The sequence below is a fragment of the Theropithecus gelada genome, chromosome 4 (genome assembly GCF_003255815.1).
Source record: "Theropithecus gelada isolate Dixy chromosome 4, Tgel_1.0, whole genome shotgun sequence".
In the NCBI taxonomy this organism is placed as follows: Eukaryota; Metazoa; Chordata; class Mammalia; order Primates; family Cercopithecidae; genus Theropithecus; species Theropithecus gelada.
In genome coordinates, this window is record NC_037671.1 from 114,889,941 (window position 1) to 114,916,907 (window position 26,967).

The 26,967-nt window shown below is 43.6% G+C and overlaps 1 protein-coding gene across 3 annotated transcripts in view; it reads right to left on the reverse strand.

Annotated features, from left to right (window-relative positions):
* Positions 1-26,967, reverse strand: part of AKAP12 (A-kinase anchoring protein 12) — a 123,926-nt gene that overhangs the window by 34,835 nt on the left and 62,124 nt on the right. For all 3 annotated transcript variants that reach the window (XM_025381972.1, XM_025381974.1, XM_025381973.1), the window contains one exon: positions 20,430-20,586. In XM_025381972.1, the coding sequence (XP_025237757.1) occupies positions 20,430-20,586 (157 nt within the window). The remainder of the gene's footprint in view (positions 1-20,429; positions 20,587-26,967) is intronic.

The window sequence follows — 26,967 nt, forward strand, 5'->3', positions numbered from 1 at the left end:
GCCTGCCTGACCCCATTAACACCAGCTCTTCCCCTACGCAAACAAAAAGCAAAATTTTACTATTGCACTTCTCTTCAGAGAATGAAGATCTTGTTCATTACTGCTTGGGGCAGGGAGGAGGGAGGGGAGCCTCGGCGTGGACCACAGTGGGCACAGCCAAGAGGAGGGTGGGCCAGAAACAGGAGAATCAGGGAAAAATGGAAGTCCAGGAGAGCCGGCTAGCATGGCACGTAGTTGCGCCTTTTGGGCACCAGGGGGCGCGATGCACCACACTCAGGCCCAGAGTGAGCAGCGTGAAGGCCACTTCCTTGCTGGTAACTGGACCTTGTTAAAAAAATCAGCTTCAGCCTCTCCAAAAACCTGGCTTCCGTTTCACATCCTGGCAAATACCCGGCCTGGCGGGAACAGGGAGTGATGGGCCTTGTCCTGACTTAGTAAGATATTGCCTGGAAGCTGACTCCCAGACCGAGCCACTGAGCAGCTTCCCAACCTTTTATCTTCTCTAGAGAAGTCTCAACTCTAGTTCACAAATTGCTCCAATTTTAATAATGAGTCTGGTGTATGTGAAATGCTGCTGGTACTGAACATCCCTCTGGAGTCCACAGAGCCAAGGGGGCAGGGAAGCTTGGCCATTCCTCTCCTCCCAATCCCAGCCCCGGAGTGTCCTGGCTGTGCAAATCATGGATAAAGACATCTTGGGATGTTGTATCAGGTGCTACATTAGTAAGTCCCTTCCCCAGAGATGTCCCAGGAGCCGTGGGCGATCTGGGATCTGAGGGTTTGGTTCTGCATCATTTCTCAGCACCAGTGGTTGGGGACAACACAGGCTATCATCTGGTGCCACTTCTGAAATCGAGTCTGTCCTTGCAGAGCAGAATGAATCTCCAGCTCCTCTCCTTTCTATCAGTCCAAATTCTAACAACAGGGCAAGCAGCACCTATTCCACTGAGCTGGGTAGGAAGAAAAATAAAAACACACAAAATGTCACTAGTGACACATTTAATACCCTAAACAACATTTCCAAAGGTCACCATACTGCTGTTCAGTTTTGGCACTGAAACATTTCTTTTTTTGACATTCATGAAGACGCTAACGCATCTGATTTGATATTCTTTTTTTTTTTTCTTTTTTTTTGAGATGGTGTCTTGCTTTTGTCACCCAGGCTGGAGTGCAATGATGCAATCTCGGTTCACTGCAACCTCTGCCTCCTGGGTTCAAGCAATTCTCTGCCTCAGCCTCCTGAGTAGCTGGGATTACAGGCGCCTGCCACTGCACCCGGCTAATTTTTATACTTTTAATAGAGATGGGATTTCACTGTGTTGGCCAGGCTGGTCTCGAACTCCTGACCTCAGGTGATCCACCCGCCTCAGCCTCCCAAAGTGCTGGGATTACAGGCATGAGCCACTGCGTCTGGCCTGATTTGATATTCTTAAAGAGGCAATTAAAATCACAAGGCAGAGCAATAGATCATGTGGCAAGTTGTAGACTCTCTCAGCCAATGGGTTTCCTTTGATCTCTACCTCTAAGAATGATCAAGGACAGGGTGCATGGCACAGCTGCCAATCAAGCCTCTGTGTGTCTGCATTTACAAAGAAAAGTCATCCATCAGGATAAAAGCAGGAGTAAAGATGACACCTAAGGTCACTGTCCAACGCAGGAGACTTTCTTTTATCATTTCCATTCTCTGTTTTTGTTAAATCACGATTTTTAGAGGAAGACATCACCAACCAAAGTGAGAATTACAGGAATTATAAGAAGAATTATAATTATAGTAAGAATTACATAGTTTTGCTGTGTAATACATAGGCGGATGTTAGAAAGCATGTTTTCCCAAATCTGAACGGTTAATTCAACAAATATTTACCAAGTTGTTGCTCTGTATTTATTATGTGAAACACCCAGGGATCTCATTAGATACTGTCCCTGGCCTTGGGGAGCTCGCAGGTGGTGGACATGCCCAGTGGCGGAAGTGGGTGGTGGACACGCCCAGTGGCGGGAGGGGGTAGTGGACACGCCCAGTTAGTGGCGGGAGTGGGCAGCTCCAGTTTGGCTCACCTCTGAGGTAGCCTTGGGTCTCTGAAGGGATGAGGGGACACTCCCTGCCTGGGGCACAAAGGAAGGTGGTCCACAGGGAGAGACCAGCATGGGCAGAGATACCAAGAGCTGGACCTTTGGGCAATCATGAGTGGGTTCCTTACAGCTATGAGGTTCGGAGTTTACTTGGGGAGGTCCGGGGGTTGGGGGTGGGGGGAATACAATACTGGAGATTAAACTAAAAATATTTATAAAGGGTTTAGAATGACATGTTAAGGACTTTGTAACAAATTATCCATTAAAAGTGAGCAAAGAATCTGAGTAGCCATTTCTCTAAACAAAATACACAAACAACCAATGAGCACATGAAAATATGTCCAACGTTATTAGCCCTTAGAAAAATGCAAATCAAAACCACCTCACACCCACTAGGATGACCTTAATAAAAAAGAAAAAAGACAACAGGTTGGGTGTGGTGGTTCACGCCTTTAATCTTAGCACTTTGGGAGGCCGAGGTGGGTGGATCACCTGAGGTCAGGAGTTCGAGACCAGCCTGGCCAACATGGCGAAACCCCGTCTCTACTAAAAATATAAAAATTAGCTGGGCATGGTGGCAGGAGCCTGTAGTCTCAGCTACTCAGGAGGCTAAGGCACAAGAATTGCTTGAACCCAGAGGGGCGGAAGTTGCAGTAAGATGATATCGTACCACTGCATTCCAGCCTGGGTGACAAAGTAAGACTGTCTCAAAAAAAAAAAAAAGACAACAACATAAAGCTGATCTGCCTGGTTTACAAAACGGGCAGGTGGCAGGGGGCAAGGAAGACCACAATAACAAGGAATGGAGAAATTGGAAACGGTACAGCTGCTTTGGAAAATAGGCTGGTAGTTCCTCAAAATGTTAAACATAGATTTATTATATGACCCAGCAATTCTCCTAGACATATACCCAAGAGCAATGAAAATATATACCTGCACAAAAACTTGTCCATCAATGTTCATTACGGTATAATATTCCTAGTAACAAAAATTGGAAGCTATCTAAATATCAACTCATGCAGAGATAAATAAAATTTAGCTTATCTAATGGAAATGGGTTAGTAATAAAAATAAATAAAGTACTGAAACATACTATAACATAGATGAACATTGAAAAAACTTTTAAGTGAAAGAAGCTAGTCACCAAAGAGCACACATTGTTTAATTTCATTTACTTGAAATGTCTACAAGAGGCAAATCTACAGACATAAAGTAGTTAGCGGTTACCTAGGACTGGGGGTTTTAGCGGGAGAGGGAGTGACAGCTAACTAGGATGGGGTTTCTTTATGAGGTAATGAAAATGTCCCGGCTGGGCTCATGCCTGTAATCCCAACACTTTGGGAGGCCGAGACAGGTGGATCATGAGGTCAGGAGATCGAGACAATCCTGGCTAACACAGTGAAACCCCATCTCTACTAAAAATAGAAAAAAACTAGCCGGGCATGGTGGCGCGCGTCTGTAATCCCAGCTACTCAGGAGGCTGAGGCATGAGAATCGCTGGAACCCAGGAGGCGGAGGCTGCAGTGAGCCGAGATCGTGCCGTTGCACTCCAGTCTGGGCAACAGAGCAAGACTCCCCAAAAAGAAAGAAAGAACGAAAGAAAGAACGAATGAACGAAAGAAAGAAAGAAGAAAAGAAGAAAAGATCATGTCCCACAGTTGACTGTGGGGATGGTTATACAGCTCTGTGAATAAAGCAAAAACCACTGAACTGTGTACTTTAAAGGGGTCAACTGCACAGTATGTGAATTATAGCTCACGAAAGCTGGTTTGTTTCTTTAAAAAATAACTTTGTGCTGCTGGTTCTGAAGACCATAGGGAACCATTGGAGGCTTGAGGCAGGGGATGGTGGCACTGAATTTACTGCAATTTAGAAAAGGCACCTGGGCTGTGATGACAGGAAGAAGAGACTGAAGGAACAAAAGAGATGGATGCAGTAGTGACGAAGGTGAGGGAGGAGTCCAAAGTTACAGTGCCCACAAGATGAATGTGAATCTGTGGGATCACCCGAACGGAGTGATGTCCATGAAATAAGAATGGCCTGGAACCCTGAGGAAGAGGAGCTGAAAAAGGATGCTGAGAATGGACAGGGATTAGGGACAATGAGGCGGAAAGTGGCAGCAGAAGCCACATCTGGAGAGGATTAAAACATGGAAGCAGCGGTCCAGTGTGGCAGCACAAAGTAGTGACACAGGCTGGGTGAGGTGGCTCATGCCTATAATCCCAGCACTTCGGGAGGCCGAGATGGGAGGATCACTTGAGGCCAGGAGTTCGAGACCAGCCTGGGCAACACAGCAAGACCCCATCTCTATAAAAAACAAAAACAAAAATCAAAGCAGTGACACAGGAAGAGAACGGGAGAGGCCTCAGAGTGGGCAGTCTGGAGCCGGGACCAGCAGACAGATGGCTGCAATAAAGCAGGCTACTTTCCTCTTTTTTCCTGAAAAGGAGGGGACTGGGACCACTACACCCAGAATTAAAACCAATATTAGGCTCTCCAACTTCCTCGAAGGATGCTTAGGTATTTAACCCAAGTATGAGTGTTACAGAATGGAAGAAAGGACTTGCACACCAAATTCAACCCTCCCTCCCTGGCCTCCTCTCCTCTCATTTTCTCTTTAACCTGGCATCACCCTTGGGGGTAAGGAAGCCAAAAACCAGTAGGGTCTCTTTTCTTCTTGCTGGAAAAGGACAGATGAAATAGAAGGGAGAATCGATGCCATTGTTATTCCTTTAAATGGACCTTTAGCGCATGTTTGGAGGTTCTAGCAGGGGAGCGCAGCTACCTGTATACCCTTGACCGAAGACCGGTCCTCCTCTATTGGGGATGGTCGTCCTCTTCGACCAAGTGTGCAGCTTCGGAAGGGACACACGTGAAGCAGTGAGGGAGGAAGGGGACACCCGCCTAGCCAGCCAGATCAGCCGAGTCAACCATGGCGATCAGTGGGGTGACAAATGTCGCAGCCAGATCACCCTCACTTCCTGTTATTCCTTTGAAATGCTCCAAGATAATTTAAAGTTGAGTGAAATACAGCTCCAAATTGGATAACTGTAAAAGAGGAGATATATCTATCTATCTAGATATCTATCTGTATCTAGATAGGTGTAGATAGATGGATAGGTAGACAGATAGATAGATATCTGTCTGTATCTATCCATCTATACACACCCTGAATCTGAATGACACTGTCAGGTTATCTACAGGATGGGCAGTCTCTCCTGGACTCAGCGTATTTTCAGGTCTTTGCTGCATGCTATGCACATAGATAAATATCAGCTAATCGAGTTTTATGGTCCAGTTGAACTGGACATATTTGTATAGACATGGTTATTGCTATTCCAAATCCAAGATAAATACTCTGAGGAATAGTTCCTCAAAGGAATTGTTATGATACAACAGAAACACTAAAGGAGAATTTTAAAATCACTTTAAAAAGCAAGGGGAAAATAAACATTAAAAACTCAAATAATAAAAGTGATGTAGAATAAATATTATCTCTCTCCTTATTGAGTCCACATATATTTATTTCTTTACCTAGGCAATTCTATGAAATAGACCAAATGAAAAGGTATAGATTTATGTGTGAGTATGTTTACAGCTTAGAATGTATAACATTTAGAGTAAGTGTTGTAACAGTAAGGAAACAGTATACTTATCTTTTCAGAAGAATTTATGGCAAAAACAACATGTTTGAAGCAGTTAATTATGAGAAAAATGCCTCTATATATAGATTTTTAATATTTTTTAAAGAAAGATTGGGTCTCGCTACATTGTCCAGGCTGGTCTTGAACTCCTGGCCTCAATCGTCCTACCTCGAACTCCCAAAGTTTTTGGAGTACAAGCGTGAGCCACCATACCTGGCCTGAAAAATGCCTATATTGATCTATAAACCTCTGTTCAGGAAAAAAGCAGAAAGTAAACTATCTATTCAATATAAACCCAATTTTGCTTTTTCAAATGCATATACAGTGGGGTGTGGTGGCTCATGCCTGGAATCCCAGCACTTTGGGAGGCCAAGGCAGGTCGATCACCTGAGGTCAGGTGTTCAAGACCAGCCTGGCCAACATAGGGAACTCCCGTCTCTACTAAAAATATAAAAATTGGCCAGGTGTGGTGGCAGGCACCTGTGATCCCAGCTACTCAGAAGGCTGAGACGGGAGAATCTCTTGAACCCAGGAGGCAGAGAATGCAATGAGCTGAGATCATGCCACTGAACTCCAGCCTGGGTGACAGAGCAAGAAGACCCTGTCTCAACAAATAATAAAATAAATAAATAAATAAAATGCATATATACCTGTAAATTTAAGGCCAATGATAAAAGAGCTCAGAAATAAAAGAAACCATGGTGGAATTCGGGACAATTTCTGTCTCCATTTTTTTTATATTTTACAAATCCACAATAAAGCCTTGCTACTTTTATGACTGGAAGTCAAACACATTAGCCACAGAGTCATGGACTCTACATGCTGGCCCAGCACTGCCCAGGAAGCCCTGAACTCAGAAGGGTGAAACAGGGCAATACCTTTGGTTTTCTATCAAAAATTCAGATGATCTAAATCATGAACGTAAACTCTCCAATCACTGAAACAGCTCAATTAGCAAATCTAAAGCAGATGAAAATCAAAGTGTGATTCTTTAATATAATGAAATAACTGAGTATGGTGGTGTGCACCTGTGGTCCCAGCTATTTGAGAGGCCAAGGCAGGAGGATCGCTTGAGGCCAGGAGTTCAAGACCAGCCTGAGCGACAGAGTGAGACCCTATTTCAAAATTAATCAATTAGTCAATAATAAAAATAACAAAATAAGAAAAAAACTTGCCCTACTACCAAATTTGTTCAGGTACATAGGAGTAGGAATCAGATTCTTTCCTTAGTGCTGTGTGGTCCGTATCTTCTATTCATCTTATAATTCTGTACACCCCTGTCTCTGGTATGGTTAAAAGACGATTCAAGGTCTGGAAAGTTTCTAGTTCTGGGCCTTCTGCTAGCTATAGGACCAGGTGTGAAGTATTTAAACCTCTGGGCTTCAACTGATGGGAGAATAAAAATTACACCTGTAGTCGTGTTATTCTGAGGTGCAAATAAAGGTAAACACTGACACTTCTGAGTATATTCTAGAAGAATAATATTGGCTATTATGCTTACCTTAAATCATGTATTCTCAAATGAGGGTGATATTGCCCTCAATGGGGTGAAAATTGGTTCATGGGGAGGGTGGCTAAAAACAATCTTACACATTCTGTAAAAAGCAAGAAGGTCCCTTTATCGTGAATTTCTCAGGAGTGCATTGTAATAAAAGCAGCACCTTGTTGGCTGGAATTAATGAGCCTGATGCAACACCTACACATCACTTCATTCAGGTGGATTCAACATAGTACTGGGAGACTGGCAAATTCAAATTCTGCCTTTCGGAATTTTGTGGATTCTTCCCCCCAGATACAGGTTGAGTATCCCCTGCTTGGGACCAAAAGTGTTTGGGATTTTGGACTTTTTCAGATTTTGGAATATTTGCACTATACACACTGGCTGAGCATCCTCAATCTGAAAATCCAAAATGCTGCCAAGAGCATTCCTTTAAGTATCATGGTGGCACTTAAAATGTTTCGGATTTTTGGAGCATTTGGGATTTTCAATTTTCAGACTAGGGATACTCAATCTGGTTTTTCTTAATTTTTTTTTTTTTTTTTTACTTTTCATTTTATTTTTATTTTTTTCCCTAAACAATAAGTGATATAGTATCAACCTGTATTTTTGATCGAGGGTTGGTAGAATCCATGAATGAGGAGCCCACAGATAGGAAGCACCGATTGTAATCCCAGAAAGAGAACAAAGAGGGAAATGGGGGGAAAAAATTTCCCAGAAATGAGGTACATGAGTTTTTCTTTTCTTTTCTTAGAGACAGGGTCTCACTCTGTCACCAAGGCTGGAGCATAAATGGTGAGACTCATTGCAACCTCAACCTCCTGGACTCAAGCGATTCTCCTGCCTGAGCGTCTGGATAGCTGGAACTACAGCTGTGCACCACCACACCTAGATAATTTTTTTTATTTTTATTTTTTTATAGAGATGGGGTCTTGCTGTGTTGCCCAGGCTAGTCTCAAACTCCTGGGCTCAAGTGATCCTCCCACCTTGGCCTCCCAAAGCACTGGAATTAGAGGCATGAGTCACTGCGTCCAGCCAAGTGCATGAGTTTCTAGATTAAAAGAGCTTAAAGAACCCAGCACATTGAATGGAAACAGATTCATGTGGAGAGTCCTCATTACAAGATATTCAGAAGACTGAAGACCAAAAGGAGTCCATGAGCTACATAAGGGATGAAGACTCGAAACAGCCTCAGATTCCAATGGCCAGACATCTATCAAGGTGACACTGACACAGAATCCGAAGGTATTTGAACATACTCAACAGAAATGGACTTGATTAGGGGAATATTTAGCACCAAGATTTTGACAAGCATGAGGAAGACATCACACTTTTTGTTCACTGTCCTAGTCCATTTGGGCTGCTGTAAAAGCACCATATAAACCAAGTGGCTCATAAACAACGAACACTTTTATTTCCCACAGTCCTGCAGGCTGAAAGTCAGAGATCAGGAGGCCAGTGTGGTTGGGATCTGGTAATCCCAGATTCTTCTGGACTGCAGACTGCTCCCTGTAACCTCACATGGTGAAAGGGAAGTGGCCCCTTTTATAAGGACACTAATCCCATTCATGAGGGCCCCACCCTCATCACCTAAGTACCTCGCAAAGGCTCTCCCTCCAAATACCACATCACCTTAGAGTTAGGATTTCGACATGTACGTCTGGGGGGACACAAACCTTCAGTCCATAATGCTAAGCTTACACAGTGAGGCCACAGGGCTTGCGGCTCAGAGCTCAGCAGGAGGCTGCTTGGGAGCAGACCTTGGCTCTGCTCCCTGACTATTTGGTTGGACACTATGAATCTGCCACTTGATTTACAGCTAACAGTTATCTGGAAAGCAGGAATTCTCTTGCTCGAATCTCTAGCTACCGCATTGTGTAAGGGTGTATGCTAATTACCTTGTGGAGTGAAGTACCAGAAGGGTGACTGATCACTCCAGGGTTAGAAATCCATGTCAACATATACTGGTGCTTTCTTCACTTTATTTGACTTTAGCTCATTTTGCAACATCCTTGAGGTAAGGGACTCCCTTATACCAGCAGTCACATACTTCAGTATCAATGACTCATGTCCTCCAGTCAATTCTTTCAGTACATAATATTTGGCTTAAAGCAAACTAAGTTGTTCTCATGTTTTAAAGAGTCTGAGAAAGAAACCGTTCTTAAAACTGGGGATACTGCAATTGAAACCCAGTGATGTTTGGCAAGCTTCCATCGAGCACATTCCTATCTGAAATATATATAAGCCCTGGCGTTTTTCTTTTAATGTGAGACAGGTTATTTTCTCGGGAGATGTTTTGCCTAGAGAAGAAAAGATTAAAGAAAAGACATGATAAATGTTTTCAAATACTTAGAGGGCTGCCATGTGGAAAAAGGAGGTGAGTTTATTCTGTGTAGTTCCAGAAGGCAGCCCTGGGAACAGAGAAGAGCAGTTGGAGGGAGGCATATTTTAGCTCCAGGGGAATAAATGGCTTCCTTTTATGGAGAAAACTCTGCAAACCTTCAAGTGGTTAAGCAGAAGAGCCTCCTGCACAGGGGTAGGCTCCTGGTTCAGAGAGCCTCAAAGCTCCCTTCTACTAACACTTCTCTGGTCCCAAATCTGACTTTCAAAGTGAGTCAATCATGGAGGTGGTGTTATGAGCTGAACTGTGTCCCCCTCAAATTCACATTTAAAGTCCTAACTCCCAGTACTTCAAAAAGTCACTGCATTTGGAGACAGGGTCTTTCATGAAGTGATTAAGTTAAAATGAAGCCATTAGCCTGGCCCTAATAAGAGCAAGAGTCCTGGCCGGGCGCGGTGGCTCACGCCTGAAGCACTTTGAGAGGCCGAGGCGGGCTGATCACTTGAGGTCAGGAGTTCGAGACCATCCTGGCCAACACGGTGAAGAGTAGAATCCCATCTCTACTAAAAATACAAAAATTAGCCAGGTGTGGTGGTGCACGCCTATAATTCCAGCTACTCGGGAGGCAGAGGCAGGAGAATCACTTGAAACCAGGAGGTGGAGGTTGCAGTGAGCTGAGATCATGCCACTACACTACAGCCTGGGTGACAGAGCGAGACTATGTCTCAAAAAAAAGGAATAGACGTCCTTATAAGAGGAAACTTGGACACACCAAGAGACCAGGAATGTGCACATGCACAGAGGAAAGACCATGTGAGGATACAGTGAGAAGGTGGCCGTCTGCAAGCAAAAGAGAGGCCTCAGGAGGAACCAAACGTGCAACACCAAGATCTCAGACCTCCAGCCTCCAGAACTGTGAGAAAATAAATTTCTGTTGTTTGAGCCACCGGTCGAGCATTTTATCATGACAACCTTAGCAAATTAATACAGGAGGATAATGACCTTGTGCTTGTAGTTGGTCTAAATATTGCATGTCCATGTTAAGACACATGAAAGCAACCAATTCAATTAATTAAATCTAGCACATAGCACTTTTCACCTGAATGACTAATGCATGCACTGGTTAACGTAGAGGTCGGAGGAAAACTACCTGATATCAGGCTGTACTGACACTTGAACTACAGAGCAATTTGAAAACAATTCGAAGCATGATATGCAGGAATAAATCTTGATTAACAGGCTAAACAGTTGTTGAATTTTAAGCCCAGAGAATATATCTTCAGACATTATCAAAGCATCCTTTTCTCTATGATATGGTTTGTCTGTGTCCCCACCCAGATCTCACCTTGACCTGTAGTTCTCATAATCTCATAATCCCCATGTTTAATGGGAGGAACTCAGCGGGAGGAAATTTAATCAAAAGTTACCCTCATGCTTTTCTCTTGACAGTGAGTGAGTTCTCATGAGATCTGATGGTTTTATAAGGTGTTCTTCCCCCTTTTGCTCTCCACTTCTCCTTCCTGCTGCCATGTGAAGAAGGATGTGTTTGCTTCCCCTTCCACCATTATTGTTAAGTTTCCTGAGGCCTCCCCTGCCCTGCAGAACTGTGAGTCAATTAAACCTCTTTCCTTTATAAACTACCCAGTCTTGGGCAGTTCTTCACAGCAGTGTGAGAATGGACCAATACACTATAATATAGGGACATTGTGCTCTAGACTGTAGCATTGCCTTAACCATATAAAAGTTACTATCAATTAGGTGACACTGAAACTCTTTTACTCTCAAGGTGAATCAGTCCTTGAGAAAATGTCTAAAAGATTTTCATTCCATAAATAAAACAGCCACTCCAGTCTGAATGTTTGTGTCCCTCCCCACAAAAAAATTTCATATGTTGAAACCTAATCACCAAGGTGATGGTATTAGAGGGTGGGGCCTTTGGGAGGCGATCAGCCTTGGGGTGGAGCACTCATGAATGGGATTAGTGCCTTCATATAAGAGGCTTAAGGGAGTTTGTTCCCTCTGCCCTTCTGCCACATGAGGACACATACGTGGCACCATCTAGAGAAAGTGGGACCTCACAAGACTCTGATTCTGCTGGTGCCTTGATCTGGGACTTCCCAGCCTCCAGAACTGTAAGAAATAAATTTCTGTTGCTTACAAATTACCTGGAATAAGGTATTTTGTTATAGCAGCCTGAACAGACTAAGACAATAGCTAAAATAATTGCATATTTCCATTAGTGGCTTAATTACAGAGAGCCACTCCTTGTGGACCACCTCAGTCCCTTCAAGAAAAAGGGCCTAAATCCTTTTTTTTTTTTTTTTTTGAGACAGAGTCTTGCTCTGTTGCCCAGGCTGGAGTGCAATGGTGTGATCTCGGCTCACTGCAACCCTCGCCTAGCGGGTTCCAGTGATTCTCCTGCCTCAGCCTCCCGAATAGCTGGGACTACAGCTGCGTGCCACCATGCTGGGCTCATTTTTGTATTTTTAGCAGAGACGGGGTTTCACTATGTTGCCCAGGCTGGTCTCAAACTCCTGACCTTGTGAGCTATCCGCCTCAGCCTCCCAAAGTGCTGGGATTAACAGGTGTGAGCCACCGTGCCCGGCAGAAAAGGGCCTAATTCTTAGACTGCTACTTGGGCAAGCCTACAGGCTGACTTGCCTGGCACCTTCTCAAATTGGCCAGAACATGGACCCAATTTGAAAGTGAACTTGAGTGGCCTCTGAACAATAGAAATTTATAGGTAACATCTCCAAGGCTGACTGAAAATCTTTAGGGCAAGCAGCTATAGCATTTACCAACTTCTTCCCCCCATCCCTGGCTATTACCAATCCTTATTACATAGTACTGACCGCCAGTCATTCAGCAGAACACATACAGGAGGATGAGAGGATGGCGTTTGGTGGCTACATTTGTGAAAAAGTATTTATCTTATTCTTTGACACCAAGAGGATTATGTTTCAAGATATTCTTGAATAAAATTTCCCTCTTGAACTTTTTAATTAAATTAAAACTTCAATCTAGAAAATGGTTTTTAAGATCAGATTAGAGACCAGGCGCGGTGGCTCATGCCTGTAATCCCAGCACTTGGGAGGCTGAAGTGGGTGAATCACTTGAGGTTAGGAGTTTGAGACCAGCCACGGCCAACATGGCAAAACCCCATCTCTACTAAAATACAAAAATTAGCCAGGCGTGGTGGTGCGTGCCTGTAATTCCAGCTACTCAGGAGCCTGAGGCATGAGAATTGCTTGAACCCAGGAGGCAGAGGTTGCAGTGAACTGAGATTCTGAGATTGCACCGCTGTACTTCAGCCTGGGTGACAGAGGGAGACTCTGTTTTCAAAAAAAAAAAAAAAAAAAAGAAAGAAAAGCCATAAAAGTATTTTTATAAAAAGGCATAATGGAATTGCCAAGTGGATTGCTGCCTGCCTAAGGTCACTTGGGTATCTTCATTAACTAATCCACTATCTTATTTTTTGTGCCCAGATAACTAGTAATATTGATATTAGCCACAGAATTTCGGAGACGAGTGGGGATGCTCATTTCATAGATGAAAACTGACTTGCAATGAGATAAAGAAATGTACTCAAACCAAGATCACGCAAAAAATAGTAATTAAAGCAGTCCTAGCCGTGTCTAGCCCCCTAGAATTAGTTGATTTATGAAGGGGAGAAAGGGTGAACAGAAGTCGTGCTGTCCTTCTTCCTCACTCCTTTTGTTAAGTCAGAAGGAAAAAGAAAAGTTCACTGCACTGTCAGACTTGAATATAGTTCAGAGAAAAACATCTTGACTGCTGATTACGGACAAATAAGTGTGTTTCTTTAAGGATGAAGGCAGTGAAATATTTGTACCAGAAATTTGTCAATGACGTAAGTAATTTCAGTGCAGCCACACTAAAAACAATTGCTGCAGAGCAGGAGAATGAATTAAAACCAGTTTCCAGAAATCGCATAGCATAGTACTTTTACCTAAGTTCAAGGCCTATTTTGTGTGTGTTCCCTCCAGTCTTCAAAACATTACAAAACAGGATACAGCTTGAGAAAATGTCATGGAATAATACTGTATTTGAATTACCAAAGTATGCGCGAGGGGACCCCTCTCTTTGTCTATTGGGCACTTGTGTTTGATAGTGTTACTAGGAATCCGCATTTAATCACGTGGAGGTCAGGGTCTGATTTCATGTTTCCAGGCAACACCTGGCTAACCCACAGCAAGCACCTGTGAGAACCCAGCATGGTGCAGTCCTGAAAAGGGTCTGGCTTTGTAAGTGCGGATGCAACAAAGGAAAGAGAGCCTTGGATAAAACGTACAAAGTCGCAGTCTTTAAGCAGGAAATGAATTGATACAGAGTTAAAGCCAACAAATCCTCCTCACCTAGATGATTATAAATGTAATACCGTGAACTCCATCTGAAAACTCTGTCTTCATTTATTCAAATACTTGCTGAGCACTTCCTCTGTTCCAGCTACTGGTCCAGGCTCAGAGGATTCAGCACTGAACAAAACAGCCCCCCTCATCCCATCTCCTGCCATGGACCACCCTCCGAATCCCCATCCCAAGAAATCTCTGCCCTCATGATTTTTTTTTTTTTTTTTTTTTGAGACGGAGTCTCCCTCTTGTCGCCCAGGCAGGAGTGCAGTGGTGAGATCTCAGCTCACAGAAACCTCCACCTCCCAGGTTCAAGCGATTCTCCTGCTTCAGCCTCCTGAGTAGCTGGGACTACAGGCGCCCACCACCATGCCCAGCTAATTTTTTTGTATTTTTAGTAGAGATGGGGTTTCACTGTGTTAGCCAGGATTGTCTCGATCTCCTGACCTCATGATCCACCCACTTTGGCCTCCCAAAGTGCTGAGATTAGAGGCGTGAGCCACCACGCCCGGCCGTCCTTATGATTCTTATATTTTATTTTATTTTTTGAGACAGGGTCTCAATCTGTTGCCCAGGCTGATACAGTGGTGCAATCATGGCTTACTGCAGCCTCAAACTCCTGGGCTTAAGTCAAGCGATCCTCCCACCTTAGCCTCCCAAGTAGCTGGGAATACAGGCGTGCACCACCACGTCCAGCTAATTTTTTTAAATGTTCGTAGAGACAAGGGTCTTACTATGCTTCCCGGGCTGGTCTTGAACTCCTGGGCTCAAGTGATCCACCCTCCTCGGCCTCCCAAAGTGCTGGGATTACAGTTGTAAGGCACCACACCTGGGCTTGATTCTTATATTTTAGACCAAGTGAGGGTGAGAGACAGACGTCAAATGCCAGATGTTAACAACTGGTGTGGAGAAAAGGAAAGGAGGAGTGGAGGGCTGTAATGTGGGTGACAGGCACATCCAACAAGATACCAATGATGTCACAATTTGAAAACTGAAATAGAAAAGGAATCAAATCATAAAAATATTCCTTTTGGGCAGAGAAAGCAGCCTCTTGCAGAGAAACAGGTATAGGGTGGGGGGGTCATCTTTGAAGAGGCTCAGAGCAGCTCTTAGGGTGCCTACTAACAGATAAAGTTATTAAATGTTCAAAGCAAAGAAGAGCGACTTTTAACTCAGAATGGATTTTCTGTAAGGTAACAAGATCTGTAGGGAGGGCTGGGATTATCTGGCGGTAACCTTTCAGCCTTTCTGCTTCCCAGAGGAATTGTACACCAGGAGCTGGTGGGTTCAAATGGCAAATTTAATAAAAGCAGACCATGACATTAAGCACCATTAGAAAAATGAAATTCTCTATAGTGTTGTATTTGTTACTATGTCTGGGGGAAAATACTCAGATGTAGAAAAGTGGAATCCTGTAAAACGTTAAGAAATATACCCTCTCAAAGGCTTCTGCTTTAAGCGACAGCATTTTGAGGCTTTTTGTTTTTTATTTTTCCCTGGGGGGTGGGGGGTGTGATCACAGCTGGTGTCACAGTGGTGGTCCACGTGCACACACCAGGAGCCGCCTCTACACCATTCTCTGATTAGCGTAACAAGGCCTGGTTCATCTGGTCACTGGCTGACAGTTTTAAAGCAGCTGGCCCCAGAGTGGCAAATGCCAAGGTCAGAGCACCCAGCTGTTTCCTGCTCCGTTGCTGCTGGTGTAAATATCCTCAACTCTGGGTACGCAAAGGGTGTGAAGCCTCTGTGAACAAAAATTATTTAAGGCCGGCTGTGGTGGCTCACGTCTGTAATCCCAAGACTTTGGGAGGCTGACATAGGAGGAAGCTTGAAGCCAAGAATTTGAGACCAGCTTGGGTAACATGGCAAGAACCTGTTTCTACAAAAGCATTTTAAAAAACTGTCTGGTGCAGTGGCACATGCCTGTAGTCTTAGCTACTGGGAAGGCTGAGGCAGAAGCATCACATGTGCCCAGAAGTTTGAGGCTGCATTAAACCATGATTGCACTACTGCACTCCAACCTGGGCAACAGAGCAAGGCCCTCTTAAAAAAAAAAAAAAAAAAAAATCCTAAAGCTAAGGAAGAGACTGTCATTGTTTGTTTGCTCACAGAAACAAATGTGACCTGTAAAGGTTGGAGAAAAGGTGGTTTTCACATGCTTTAAAATGTTTGCTGTATGTATTCTGCAGAGAGGCAAATCGCAAAAAGAAAACAAATAACTGCGTTGTAAGTGATTAATTCAAATGTGTGAAGACCTGAGATAATCACTGGATTCCTTGTATATGGCAATGAGTTTTGCAGACACTTTATGTCAAAATCAAATATGCTATTATTAAAATAAATAAGGTGTTGTTTTTTGAGTAATTGATTTTCCTCAACTGTTTGGGGGAGAAAAATCCTCTGCCTAACAGACACTAAGATTGAATTTCACGTTTAAATTTTCAAAGTTGTTCTTATTTCCAAAAGTTAAAAAAAAAAAAAAGAAAAAGAAAAAGAAAAAAGAGACAGGGTTTCACCATGTTGCTCTGGCTGATCTCAAAATCCTGGACCTAAGCGATCTGCCTGCCTTGGCCTCCCAAAGTGCTGTGATTACAGGCGTGAGCCACCACACCCAGCCTGCAAAAGTTTTAAATCTAAAATTGGCCTCAGCCCAATATACAATGCTTTAAAAATCATTCTTGTTTGGGTTTTTGTTTTTTTTTTTTTTTGAAACAAAACTCTTGTTTTGTTCTTGTTGCCTAGGCTGGAGTGCAATGGCATGATCTCAGCTCACTGCACCCTCCCATCTGCCTCCTGGGTTCAGGCGATTCTCCTGCCTCAGCCTCCGGAGTAGCTGGGATTACAGGCATCTGCCACCACGTCCAGCCGATTTTTTGTATTTTTGGTAGAGACAGGGTTTCACCATGTTGGCCAGGCTGGTCTCAATCTCCTGACATGAGGTGACCCACCCGCCTCGGTCCCCCAAAGTGCTGGGATTACAGGCGTGAGCCACCGCGCCCAGCCTCTTGTTTGGGTTTTTAACAAAGACAAGACCATACAAGCCATAGACTATAAAATGATTGATAATTTGGGTTGGGGAAAGGGAGCTTTTCTTTTTTTCATCTTTTCAGCAGAAGCAGATTTGCCCAAAACTAATGGCACTTGTGCGCTCTCTGGGAATGCTGGGAATAGCACAGCATGACAGCACTTTTTAGTTAGGGAGAGGAAGCCCAGTTGCATTTCTATATAAGCAGTTTGTATAAACTGAAAATCCCAAAGCTCAGAAGAAAGGGACCACTCGCCAAGACTAAGGTAATTAGTTGTGTGTATTTTCATTATAAATAAATGTTTGTGTCCATGCCTCATTGTGTGTGCTCTTATAGAAGGCCAAACAACATAATCAAGCCCCCTCCCAAAACCTACATATATCGGACCCTGCTGTACAGTTTAAACAATATTTAGTATGCAGTTCCTTCTTTCTAACATTTAAGAAAGTTTACAAAGAAGCAGAATTCTGTTTTCATTATAGGAGGAGGGTTGGTTCTGAATTACCAGTATTTCCAGTTTTAGAGCAAGTGAGTCAAGATGGGGAAAATAATGTCACCTCTGGCTTTGTCTAAATATTGTCTGCCACTGTAAAGTAAAAACCCTCCAGCAGGAATGGTCCTTGTTCATTATTTTCTCCCATTGGTTGATCTTGCTATTTTATCTACGGCAGGACCAAATTCCACTGTGGGCCAATCCTCCCAGGGACCAAAATGGGTAAGCCCTCTTCTTATTTAAGTGGACAGTGGTAGAAACAAAGGAGTCCCAAATCCTACAGGTCAGTGTCACATGCCAAATTATGCCTTTGTCTACACTACAGCAAACTGTCATGTAGAATTCTGATTTCTGGAAGCAACCATAAAACCTAATCATGAGTGGCCGGGCATGGTGGCTCACGCCTGTAATCCCAACACTTTGGGAGGCTGAGGCAGGTGGATCACCTTCGGTCAGGAGTTCAAGACCAGCCTGGCCAACATGGTGAAACCCTGTCTCTAATAAAAATACAAACATTAGCCGGGTGTGGTGGTGCATGCCTGTAATCTCAGCCACTTGGGAGGCTAAGGCAGGAGAATCGCTTGAACCCAGGAGGCGGAGGTTGCAGTGAGCCAAAATCATGCCACTGCACTCTAGCCTGGGTGATAGAGCAAGACCCTGTCTCAAAATAAATAAACAACAGCAAAACCAAAAAATGTGTATTAATTACCACTCTTCCACAGTGGGGCATGATGGCTCACGCCTGTAATCCCACCACTTTGGACGGCTGAGGCGGGCATATCCCTTGAGGTCAGGAGTTCAAAACCAGATTGGCCAACATGGTGAAACCCCGTTTCTACTAAAAATACAAAAATTAGCCAGGTGTGGTGGCACGTCCCAGCTACTCAGGAGACTGAGGCAGGAGAATCACTTGAGCGGGGGGTAAGGGGAGGGTGCGGGGAGGCAGACGTTGCAGTGAGCCGAGCTCGAGCCACTGCTCTCCAGCCTGGGCGACAGAGTGAGACTCCGTCTCAAAAAAGAAACAATAAAAATCACCACCCTTCCTGCATGGGGGATTTGATATTTGCTCAGACCTCTGAGGCCATGGTCAGAGGCCTGGGTCACCTCAGGGAGACGATGGAATAGTCACAGGGGAGAGACTGAATCACTCACTGTGAAAATCGGTGTTTACCCACGTGGCTGAAATGTAAAAGAAATCACAACTGGACTAACGGAAGATAACCTTAAGACCTCCAGTAAACATGCCGCAGATTAAAAAAGAATTTCCAGGCTATTTGGAATTCTATGAAAAAAAACGCGTGTCCCTGCCCCATCCCTCCCTCCTCTTATCCATCCTAGAGATCAGCTAAGTCAGACAAGAAGCCTCTGGCACCCCCTTGGTGGCATAGTTCAGTGATCACACGTTGTCCACTACATACTTTCTAAACTCCACTCTGCTTTCAGGGCCCTGTTATCTGGCCCCTTTTCCCTTCTGGGCTTTCATTCTACACCCTTCAATGAAAACTCTTTGCTGGGGCCAGGCTGTTCCAACACACCAGCCTCCGAACCTGCCCTGCACAGTCAGCGCGCAGCGGTTAAGTGGTTTTGGAATCTGCTGATCTGGATTTGCCTCTTGGGAACAATATTACCTACTTCATACAGTTGCTGTATCTACTAAAGGTGGTAACACACAAAAGGCACCTCTCTGGGCCCTATAATAAAAGCACATCAAGTGCTGGCTGTTATTATTCTCCTCACTTTTGCTGGCATTCCTTGTTTAGACACATCTAAATCCAGCCTCCCCCAATCTCCCCTCTGACCTCAAGTGACAGCTCCACCTGAACCCTGCAGCTCTCATCCCTCGCACAATTCATTTGGTAGTCACCAAGTTGCCTTGTCTTAACCTTACGGACCTGGCCATAGTAAGCTCACATGTTGCTGGTGCTTGACTTGATTCAAAAGTTAACACGGGAAGGACAAAGCTTTGGACTTGGGAATTTGAGTTGGGTCCATTCCAATCACTTGGGTGAAAATTATTTGAAACTCTCACACTAGGTCATGCAAATACTCCGCCTGTGAGACTGTGTATATTTCTAACTTTATATTGTGCCTGTGGTGCTATATACAGATAAGTATTCCCACCAACTTCAAAAGCAGCTCCCTGCTTGAAGCAGCTCTGTGGGGGCATCAAACAAGAAGAAAAACAGGTTCCACATGTTTGAAGAATCTCATCTAAGTGAGGAGACGTTGAATCTCCTGTGAAAGGATTTTTCCCTTCATTTGTCTCTCTTATTCATATTACATGAATCAATTTACCGTATGCCGAATCATCATTTTACGTATCTTTGATAGTGGTTACTGGTTATCCCTTTATTTATGATTAAATGAAATGATGAACTCAGAGTAGACAAAGGTCCTTCTTCAACATGCAGCCTTTCACTTTTCACAAGAGACTTACTGGTCCATATGCACTCAATTCTGACCTTAAGATGTGGTTCCCCACCCCCTATATGGGTAAAAATCAAATCCCAATACTGTGTCCAAATGATCACTCTTCACTAACCATGCCTCGAGGATCTCTAGGCTCAAGAGCTATAAAACATGCAGCACATCATAGTTTAAGCAAAGAGGGGTATGTGCCTTGCAATGCGCCCATCAGAAAAAGTTGAGGAAGTATAGCAGGCTCCTCTCTAGAGGGAGAGATACTGTTAAAGCAACCGTGACTTATGCTTCCAACAAGAACTCACATATAACTCCAGACAAGGAGCTGGGACAGAGCAACAATAATTTAAAAAGCATCAAGTTCCAGATAAGAAAAAGGAAACATAACTTCAAGGTCTAAGTATAGGGGGTATCCAAATGGTCAGATAAATACTTCCTTTTGTAACCAATTGATTGTTTCTGCTATTAACGTCAATCCACCACCAGGCAGTATGACAGAGTATTTTCTGCTGAGTTCAAAGTTTGTTGCAAGTGCTGTGTGCCTTCCAGTTCCTGGAGGGGTCGCTTACCATCGGTGACAATGACTTCTTCTTCCTCCTGGCCATTTAGGGCTCCTTGACCGTTCCGGGCTCCTTCCAGGCCATTCAGGTCACCCTCCTGGAGGCTGAGCTCGTCTTGCTCAGCTACACCATTGATGGTGGACAGCTGACCATTCTTCTGTAGGAGCTATGGGAAAGACAAAGCCATAGAAACTTAATTTCGGTCCTCACGACCAAGTCAAGAAACAAGGCATTAACTTCCAGAATATAAAGCAGTGAAAGAAGAAATACAGAGAAAAGGAAGTTCAGAAACAATGAAGAGTTAAGTCTTGTATTTGTCTGAAAGATCCAGCTACCTTACAAGCAGGTATGGCCTTGAATTTGGGAAAGTGTTCCCATGAGCCATTCATCCACTCATTAATTCCTTTATTGGAACACCAGACACACATACTCACCTTTCCAGACCTATTTCAGATACAAACATGAATAAATCAGATGTGTTTCCCAAAGCTTTGAGCTTACAAATTACTATGGAAGGCAGACTTAAAAACCCCTTTTTTACTTCAAAATAATAAATAATGTTTCCTTGCGATTAGATGCAGGTTAAACATAATTGACTGAACAAGTCAGAAGGCAGACTTTTAAACAAATAATTACTAAACTGCAGTTGTGGAAACTGTCATGAAGGAGGCATACATAGAGCAAATAATAATAAACAGAGCCCTTTTTGTTAAAAGAAAAACCAAAAAACAAACCAGCCCTAACCGAGGCTGGGGGTGTCCAGGACTTCTCTGAGGAAGTAATGGTAAAGCTGAGACCTCATTTCCACAGGCAAGGGCTGTGTGAGAAAAGGATAAAGGGGGTGCAGAGAAGGGAGGCCCTTTGGTGCGAAGGCCAGTGCTCCCAGAGCCCAGCGAGCAAACAAGACACATATAACACGTGCATTTGGGTAATTGTTTTTTCCTTAAAAATATTACTACAATGGTCATTTGCAATCCTCCCCATAGGATGCCCTATGCAATCGATGGCATCAGTTTCAAAATCAGCAGGCATGGCCGGGTGAAGTGGCTTATGTTTGTAATCCCAGCACTTTGGGAGGTCAAGGCGGGCAGATCACGAGATAACGAGTTCAAGACCAGCCTGGCCAACATAGTGAAACCCTGTCTCTACTAAAAATACAAAAAAATTAGCCAGGCATGGGGGCGCGTGCCTGTAGTCCCAGCTACTCGGGAGGCTGAAGCAGGAGAATCACTTGAACCTGGAGGTGGATGTGGGAGGTGGAGGTTGCAGTGAGCAGAGATCGAGCCACAGCACTCCAGCCTGGGTGACAGAGCGAGAAAAACAAAAAACAAAAACAAAAAAACCTCACAAAATCAGCAGGCATGTATGCATGCCCTTGGTCATATAATACTTTTTTTTTTTTTTTGAGATGGAATCTCACTCTGTCACCCAGACTGAAGTGCAGTGGTGCAGTCTCGGTTCACTGCAACCTCCACCTCCCAGGTTCAAGTGATCCTCCTCCTGCCTCAGCCTCCCACATAGCTGGGATTAAAGGCATGTGCCACCATGCCTGGCTAATTTTTGTATTTTCAGTAGAGATGTGGTTTCGCCATGTTGGCCAGGCCAGTCTCAGACTCCTGACCTCAAGTGATCCGCCCACCTCTGCCTCCCAAAGTGCTAGGATTACAGGCGTGAACCACTGGGCCTGGCCTGCTCTTGGTCATATTTTTAATCCTGAGAATATAGGTAAAAAAATTTTAAGCCAGTAGAAACAATGACCCTTAGGAACCCAAACGCTTCAACATTGTAATATACAACAATGTTATATATACAGGTATCTCATTTATCTTAAAACCAGCGTAGGCAACTGCTATTTCCATTTTATAATAATGACACCGGGACTCAAAGCAATTCTGGTGGGGTGGGGTTGTCCTGCCCCAGGTCACACAGCTCAGGAATGGGAGCATCGTGGCCCGAAGACAGCTCTTGCCACCAACTATTTCCAGGGTTTTTCTGTTTAAGGCTCTCAACATAAAGATAGGTGCCATGTTTTGAAGCTCCTGTTACTACACACAACTATAAAATGACTTAAAGGGTATTCCAGGTCTGGAACAGGTCTGGAACAGGTCTGGAAAAGGTCTGGTACAGACCTGCACGCTACAAAGCAATCTCAGCTCCGCACTCGGTCTGACGTCATTCCATCCTGCTTCCAGGCCAGTGAGTGACTCTGTCCACACCACTGACTTAAGACCCTGAACCCTGAAGGGACTGAGTTCAAGACACGCAATCCAGAAGCCTTGAGTTGTGCTAAATTGATTTCACCTGGCTGTTCTCGGCTCCCAGCAAGGCTGTCCTTCAACTGCATAAGCTTCCTCCTGAAATAATACCACTGTAGTTTAATACTTACACTACAGATGGGATTGTTGGCTTCAAAATGCCCATGCTGAGTCCGTTTATTAAACAGAATACTCAGATTACATTTCCACTTAAAGTCTTCTCTTACCAAAATATGAAAGATGGGAATTTTAAATGAAACCTAAAGACAAAAGCAGGGGGTAGGGAATGGGGAAGGGGGTAGTGTGTCTCCACAAAGCCCAACAGCAAAAATGTCAGAGTATTTATTTATTTTTTTTTGAGATGGATTTTCACTCTTGTCCCCCAGGTTGTGGTCCAATGGCGTGATCTTGGCTCACTGCAACATCCGCCTTTTGGGTTCAAGCAATTCTTCTGCCTCAGCCTCCTGAGTAGCTGGGATTACAGGCGCCCGCCACCATGCCCAGCTAATTTTTGTAGTTTTAGTAGAGATGGGATTTCACCACGTTGGCCAGGCTGGTCTCCAACTCCTGATCTCAGATGATCCTCCCGCCTCAGCCTCCCAAAGTGCTGGGATTACAGGCATGAGCCACTGCGCCCGGCCAAATGTCAGAGTATTTTAACTAAGTATCATTGAGTATGTACATAGGACTTAGATTTGACTAATAACAGGAAGAAAAGTTGGGGGAGGAAAGCAGGAATCACATATTATTGTGGACTATATGGTAACCCAGTGAATCTTAAACCTAGAAACTGTTGACATATACAGTTTCATGGCATGGCAAACTAAACAGGGAACATAAAAAAGCCTTCTTAATACCTCAATTTCAAAGCAATAAACTTTGGTCAATTGTGCCTCTTGTTTAGGAACCAGAACTCTGAAGATCTATAGAGTTTAGGGTTCTACAAACTACCCAAAATTATTGAAAAAATTATTATAATCCTCTGTGAATTGTCTAATCCAAGATATCTTTAGTTGGAGCCAAACTGAGTCTCTTTAAACATGAAGACTCTATAGCACACAGGCACAAATTTCTGTCTACTCTTTCAGGAATGTTACCGAGCCGGGCACTGTGATGCGTGCTGTAGTCCCAGCACTTGGGAGACTGAGGCAGGAGGACTGCTTGAGCCCACAAGTTTGAGGCCAGCCTGGACAACATAGAGAGACCCTCGTCTCCAAATAAAACCATAATTTAAAAAAGAGATGTTACGCTGGGCGCGGTGGCTCACGCCTGTAATCCCAGCACTTTGGGAGGCCAAGGCTGGCAGATCATGAGGGCAGGAGATCGAGACCATTGTGGCTAACACGGTGAAATTTCGTCTCTACTAAAAATACAAAACATTAGCCAGGTGTGGTGGTGTGTGCCTGTAGTCCCAGCTACTCAGGAGGCTGAGGCAGGAGAATCGCTTGAACCTGGGAGGTGGAAGTTGCAGCAAGCTGAGATCACGCGCTCCAGCCTGGGCAACAGAGGGAGACTCTGTCTCCAAAAAAAATTAAAAAAAGGAGATGTTACACATGCATAGCAAAGTGCATTAGATGATAAAAAGAAGGACCCTTGAAAACGAGGTCAAATGCTAGACACCCTTATATCCTAAGTATGATAACGAATGCATTACGAGATAGTAATTTTCAGTAACCACATGGTAACTGTCCCTACTAGAGAAAGGCACTAGATACATTATTAACTTCGGTAGAAAACAATTTATGACAGTGACGTTACTGAACCTGAGTTTTGAGTCTATTTTACTGTGAATAGCTTGCATCCCGCCAGGGTACCCAAGCTTTGACCTGAAGGGTGATGTCTCAGGTGAGCTTTCAGAGCCTATGAGGCACCAACACTCCACACAAAATGGGACTTCATTCCTAGTCAGATTGTCACATTCAGACATGTCCACACTGTTGCAAATCCCACGTGTTGTTAAAGATGGATAATTCCCTTTATTTCACTCCAAATCAGAAGTGTTTTTGTTTTTTCTCCCATCCCCAAACCATCCAAATAATTCATACCATTGTTAAAAATTCAGGGACTTCTGAGAGTTATCAATAAGTTAAAGTCACCTCAAATCAGAGGAAATCAAACCCACAATCATTTAAGTCTTTTCCGTGTTTTCTACGTGTGTATATATAGGCAAAGCATTCACTTAAAAAATAATGGAGAAGACGTGTTATTTTATGACCTGATGGTTTCATACGTTGTGGATACATTTCTTCATCAATAAACACGCACCTTGCTTCCCTTCGATCAGTCTCTCTTTTCCCTGCAACTCAAATGGCCACAGAAGACAGGATTTACACACAGCTGTGCCCAGAGAGACCCTGAAAGATGCAGACACAACATAGTGGCACATGGGATGGGATTCGGTGGAGCCAGATGGGATTCGAGGGCCACCCATTTCAAGGAGGAAAGTAACATTGGGACTTAACTGTTATCAAACAAGATAAGAAGGAGGAAATGTGTATTTCACTTTTTCTACTCCGAAGCTTCCTTGCATAGCTTTATCCATCCACCCTGAACTTAGTTTTATAAACAGTTATTTCTTTCGAGATGAGAACTAGACTTGAAAGACACACTCCCTACACTTAAAGATGGTAAGCAGCAGAAAACCTATTTTCCCACTGGATTTGTGCTTCAAAAAGCACAAATGCCTCCTTTGAACAAATCAAAACCCTAAATGTTTTCAAGCTTATATCCTTTGAGTGGGTCAGCCAGAGTTTATTCCCATGAAGTATTACCACATGACAACTAAACAAGCTGTTAAAAAAAAAAAAAAAAGACCCTAAAAACCTCCAATGTTTCCAGCAACAGTGTTTTCCTCTCATTTCTGTAAGAACAACAACCAAGAAGGTCCAAGTGGTAGCCGAGGCACCACAGAAAAACCAGGAGACTTCTCCATCCACTTCCTTCTCCACAGGATTCCACAACTTTCTGGGGCCCTCCTTTGCAGAGTAAGAAACAAGAGTACCAGGCTCTTTAATGAAGTTGTCAAATGATGAGCCCTTGACAGCTGTCAGGATGCCGGAGGCAGAGGATGTAAGCCAACTAAAGCAACTCTTTTCACTGCAGAAGTGATACTCCCGGATCTACATGCTCATTGGATGCGCGGGTGCAAGTGGCCCAGCACTCCCGCAGTTCACACGTAGACGAGGCTCCAACAGGGCAATTCGTTCCACCCAGGGCAGTACGACCAAGAAGCAAACCTGTGAGTGGCCTTCATGGGAAGGAACCAGAAGCCAACATAACCAGGACACACCCACACATGATCAGAATTAAAGATGATCTGGAAGGAATTTTAAATGCCATGACAAACTTGTAAAGAAACCTCTTCACTGTGTTTTATCCTTCATTCTAATAGAAAGTGTTTTGAAAGTAAATCTTTAAAAATGTCAAATAGAAAAAAATAAAAACCAGAGTATAAATCAGTAAACAATATCCCTGGAAGGCAATTTGGAAATAGGGATAGAATTTTAAATATGCAAACCCGTTAGCTACACCATGCCATTCTAATAGATATGGCATTACATATTTATGATGTGCAACACATAATAACTTATAATAGGGTTGGCCATGGTGCCTTATGCTAATAATTCCAGCACTTTGAGTGTCTGAGGCAGGAGAATCGCTTTAGGCCAGGAGTTCGAGACCAGCCTGGGCAACAAAGAGAAACCTAGTCTCTACAAAGAAAAAATAAATAAGTACTAAATACTTTATAATAGCAAAAAGTGCAAAAACAAACAAAAAAAACACTTAAATGTCTATCAGTAGAGGGGAGTAGTTAAATTATGAGACGTCCATGTAATAGACAGCATCAAAAGCTATGTAGATAAATTTAGACACACTCATCGGTGAAGATGTCCCCAGTTTAAGGGGGAAAAGAAGCAAATTGCTGAGAATATTTGATTCTTTTATGTGTTTAAAACCAAACCAAACAAAAATAAACCACTAACAAAGAGGGAGAGGAAGAGGAAAAGGGAGAGAGAAAAGGAGTCAATGTTTGTATAAGCATTTTTTTAAAGTCTGGAACGATATGTACCAAATCTTTAATAATGGCTACCTCTACGGCACTGTTATTGTTTGGTTTTGTCCTTTTAGAGGGAGATTGGGAGAACAGACGTGGTTTCCTTTTTACTCACTTTATCACTGTAAAAGTGAAAACACATTGAACCCTAAAACTCATAGTGTCTTAGGCTTCAAGCATGTTAATAACCTGACTTGCCAGGGTTCATAAATCTCTTAAGATCATCTAAGCCAACAGG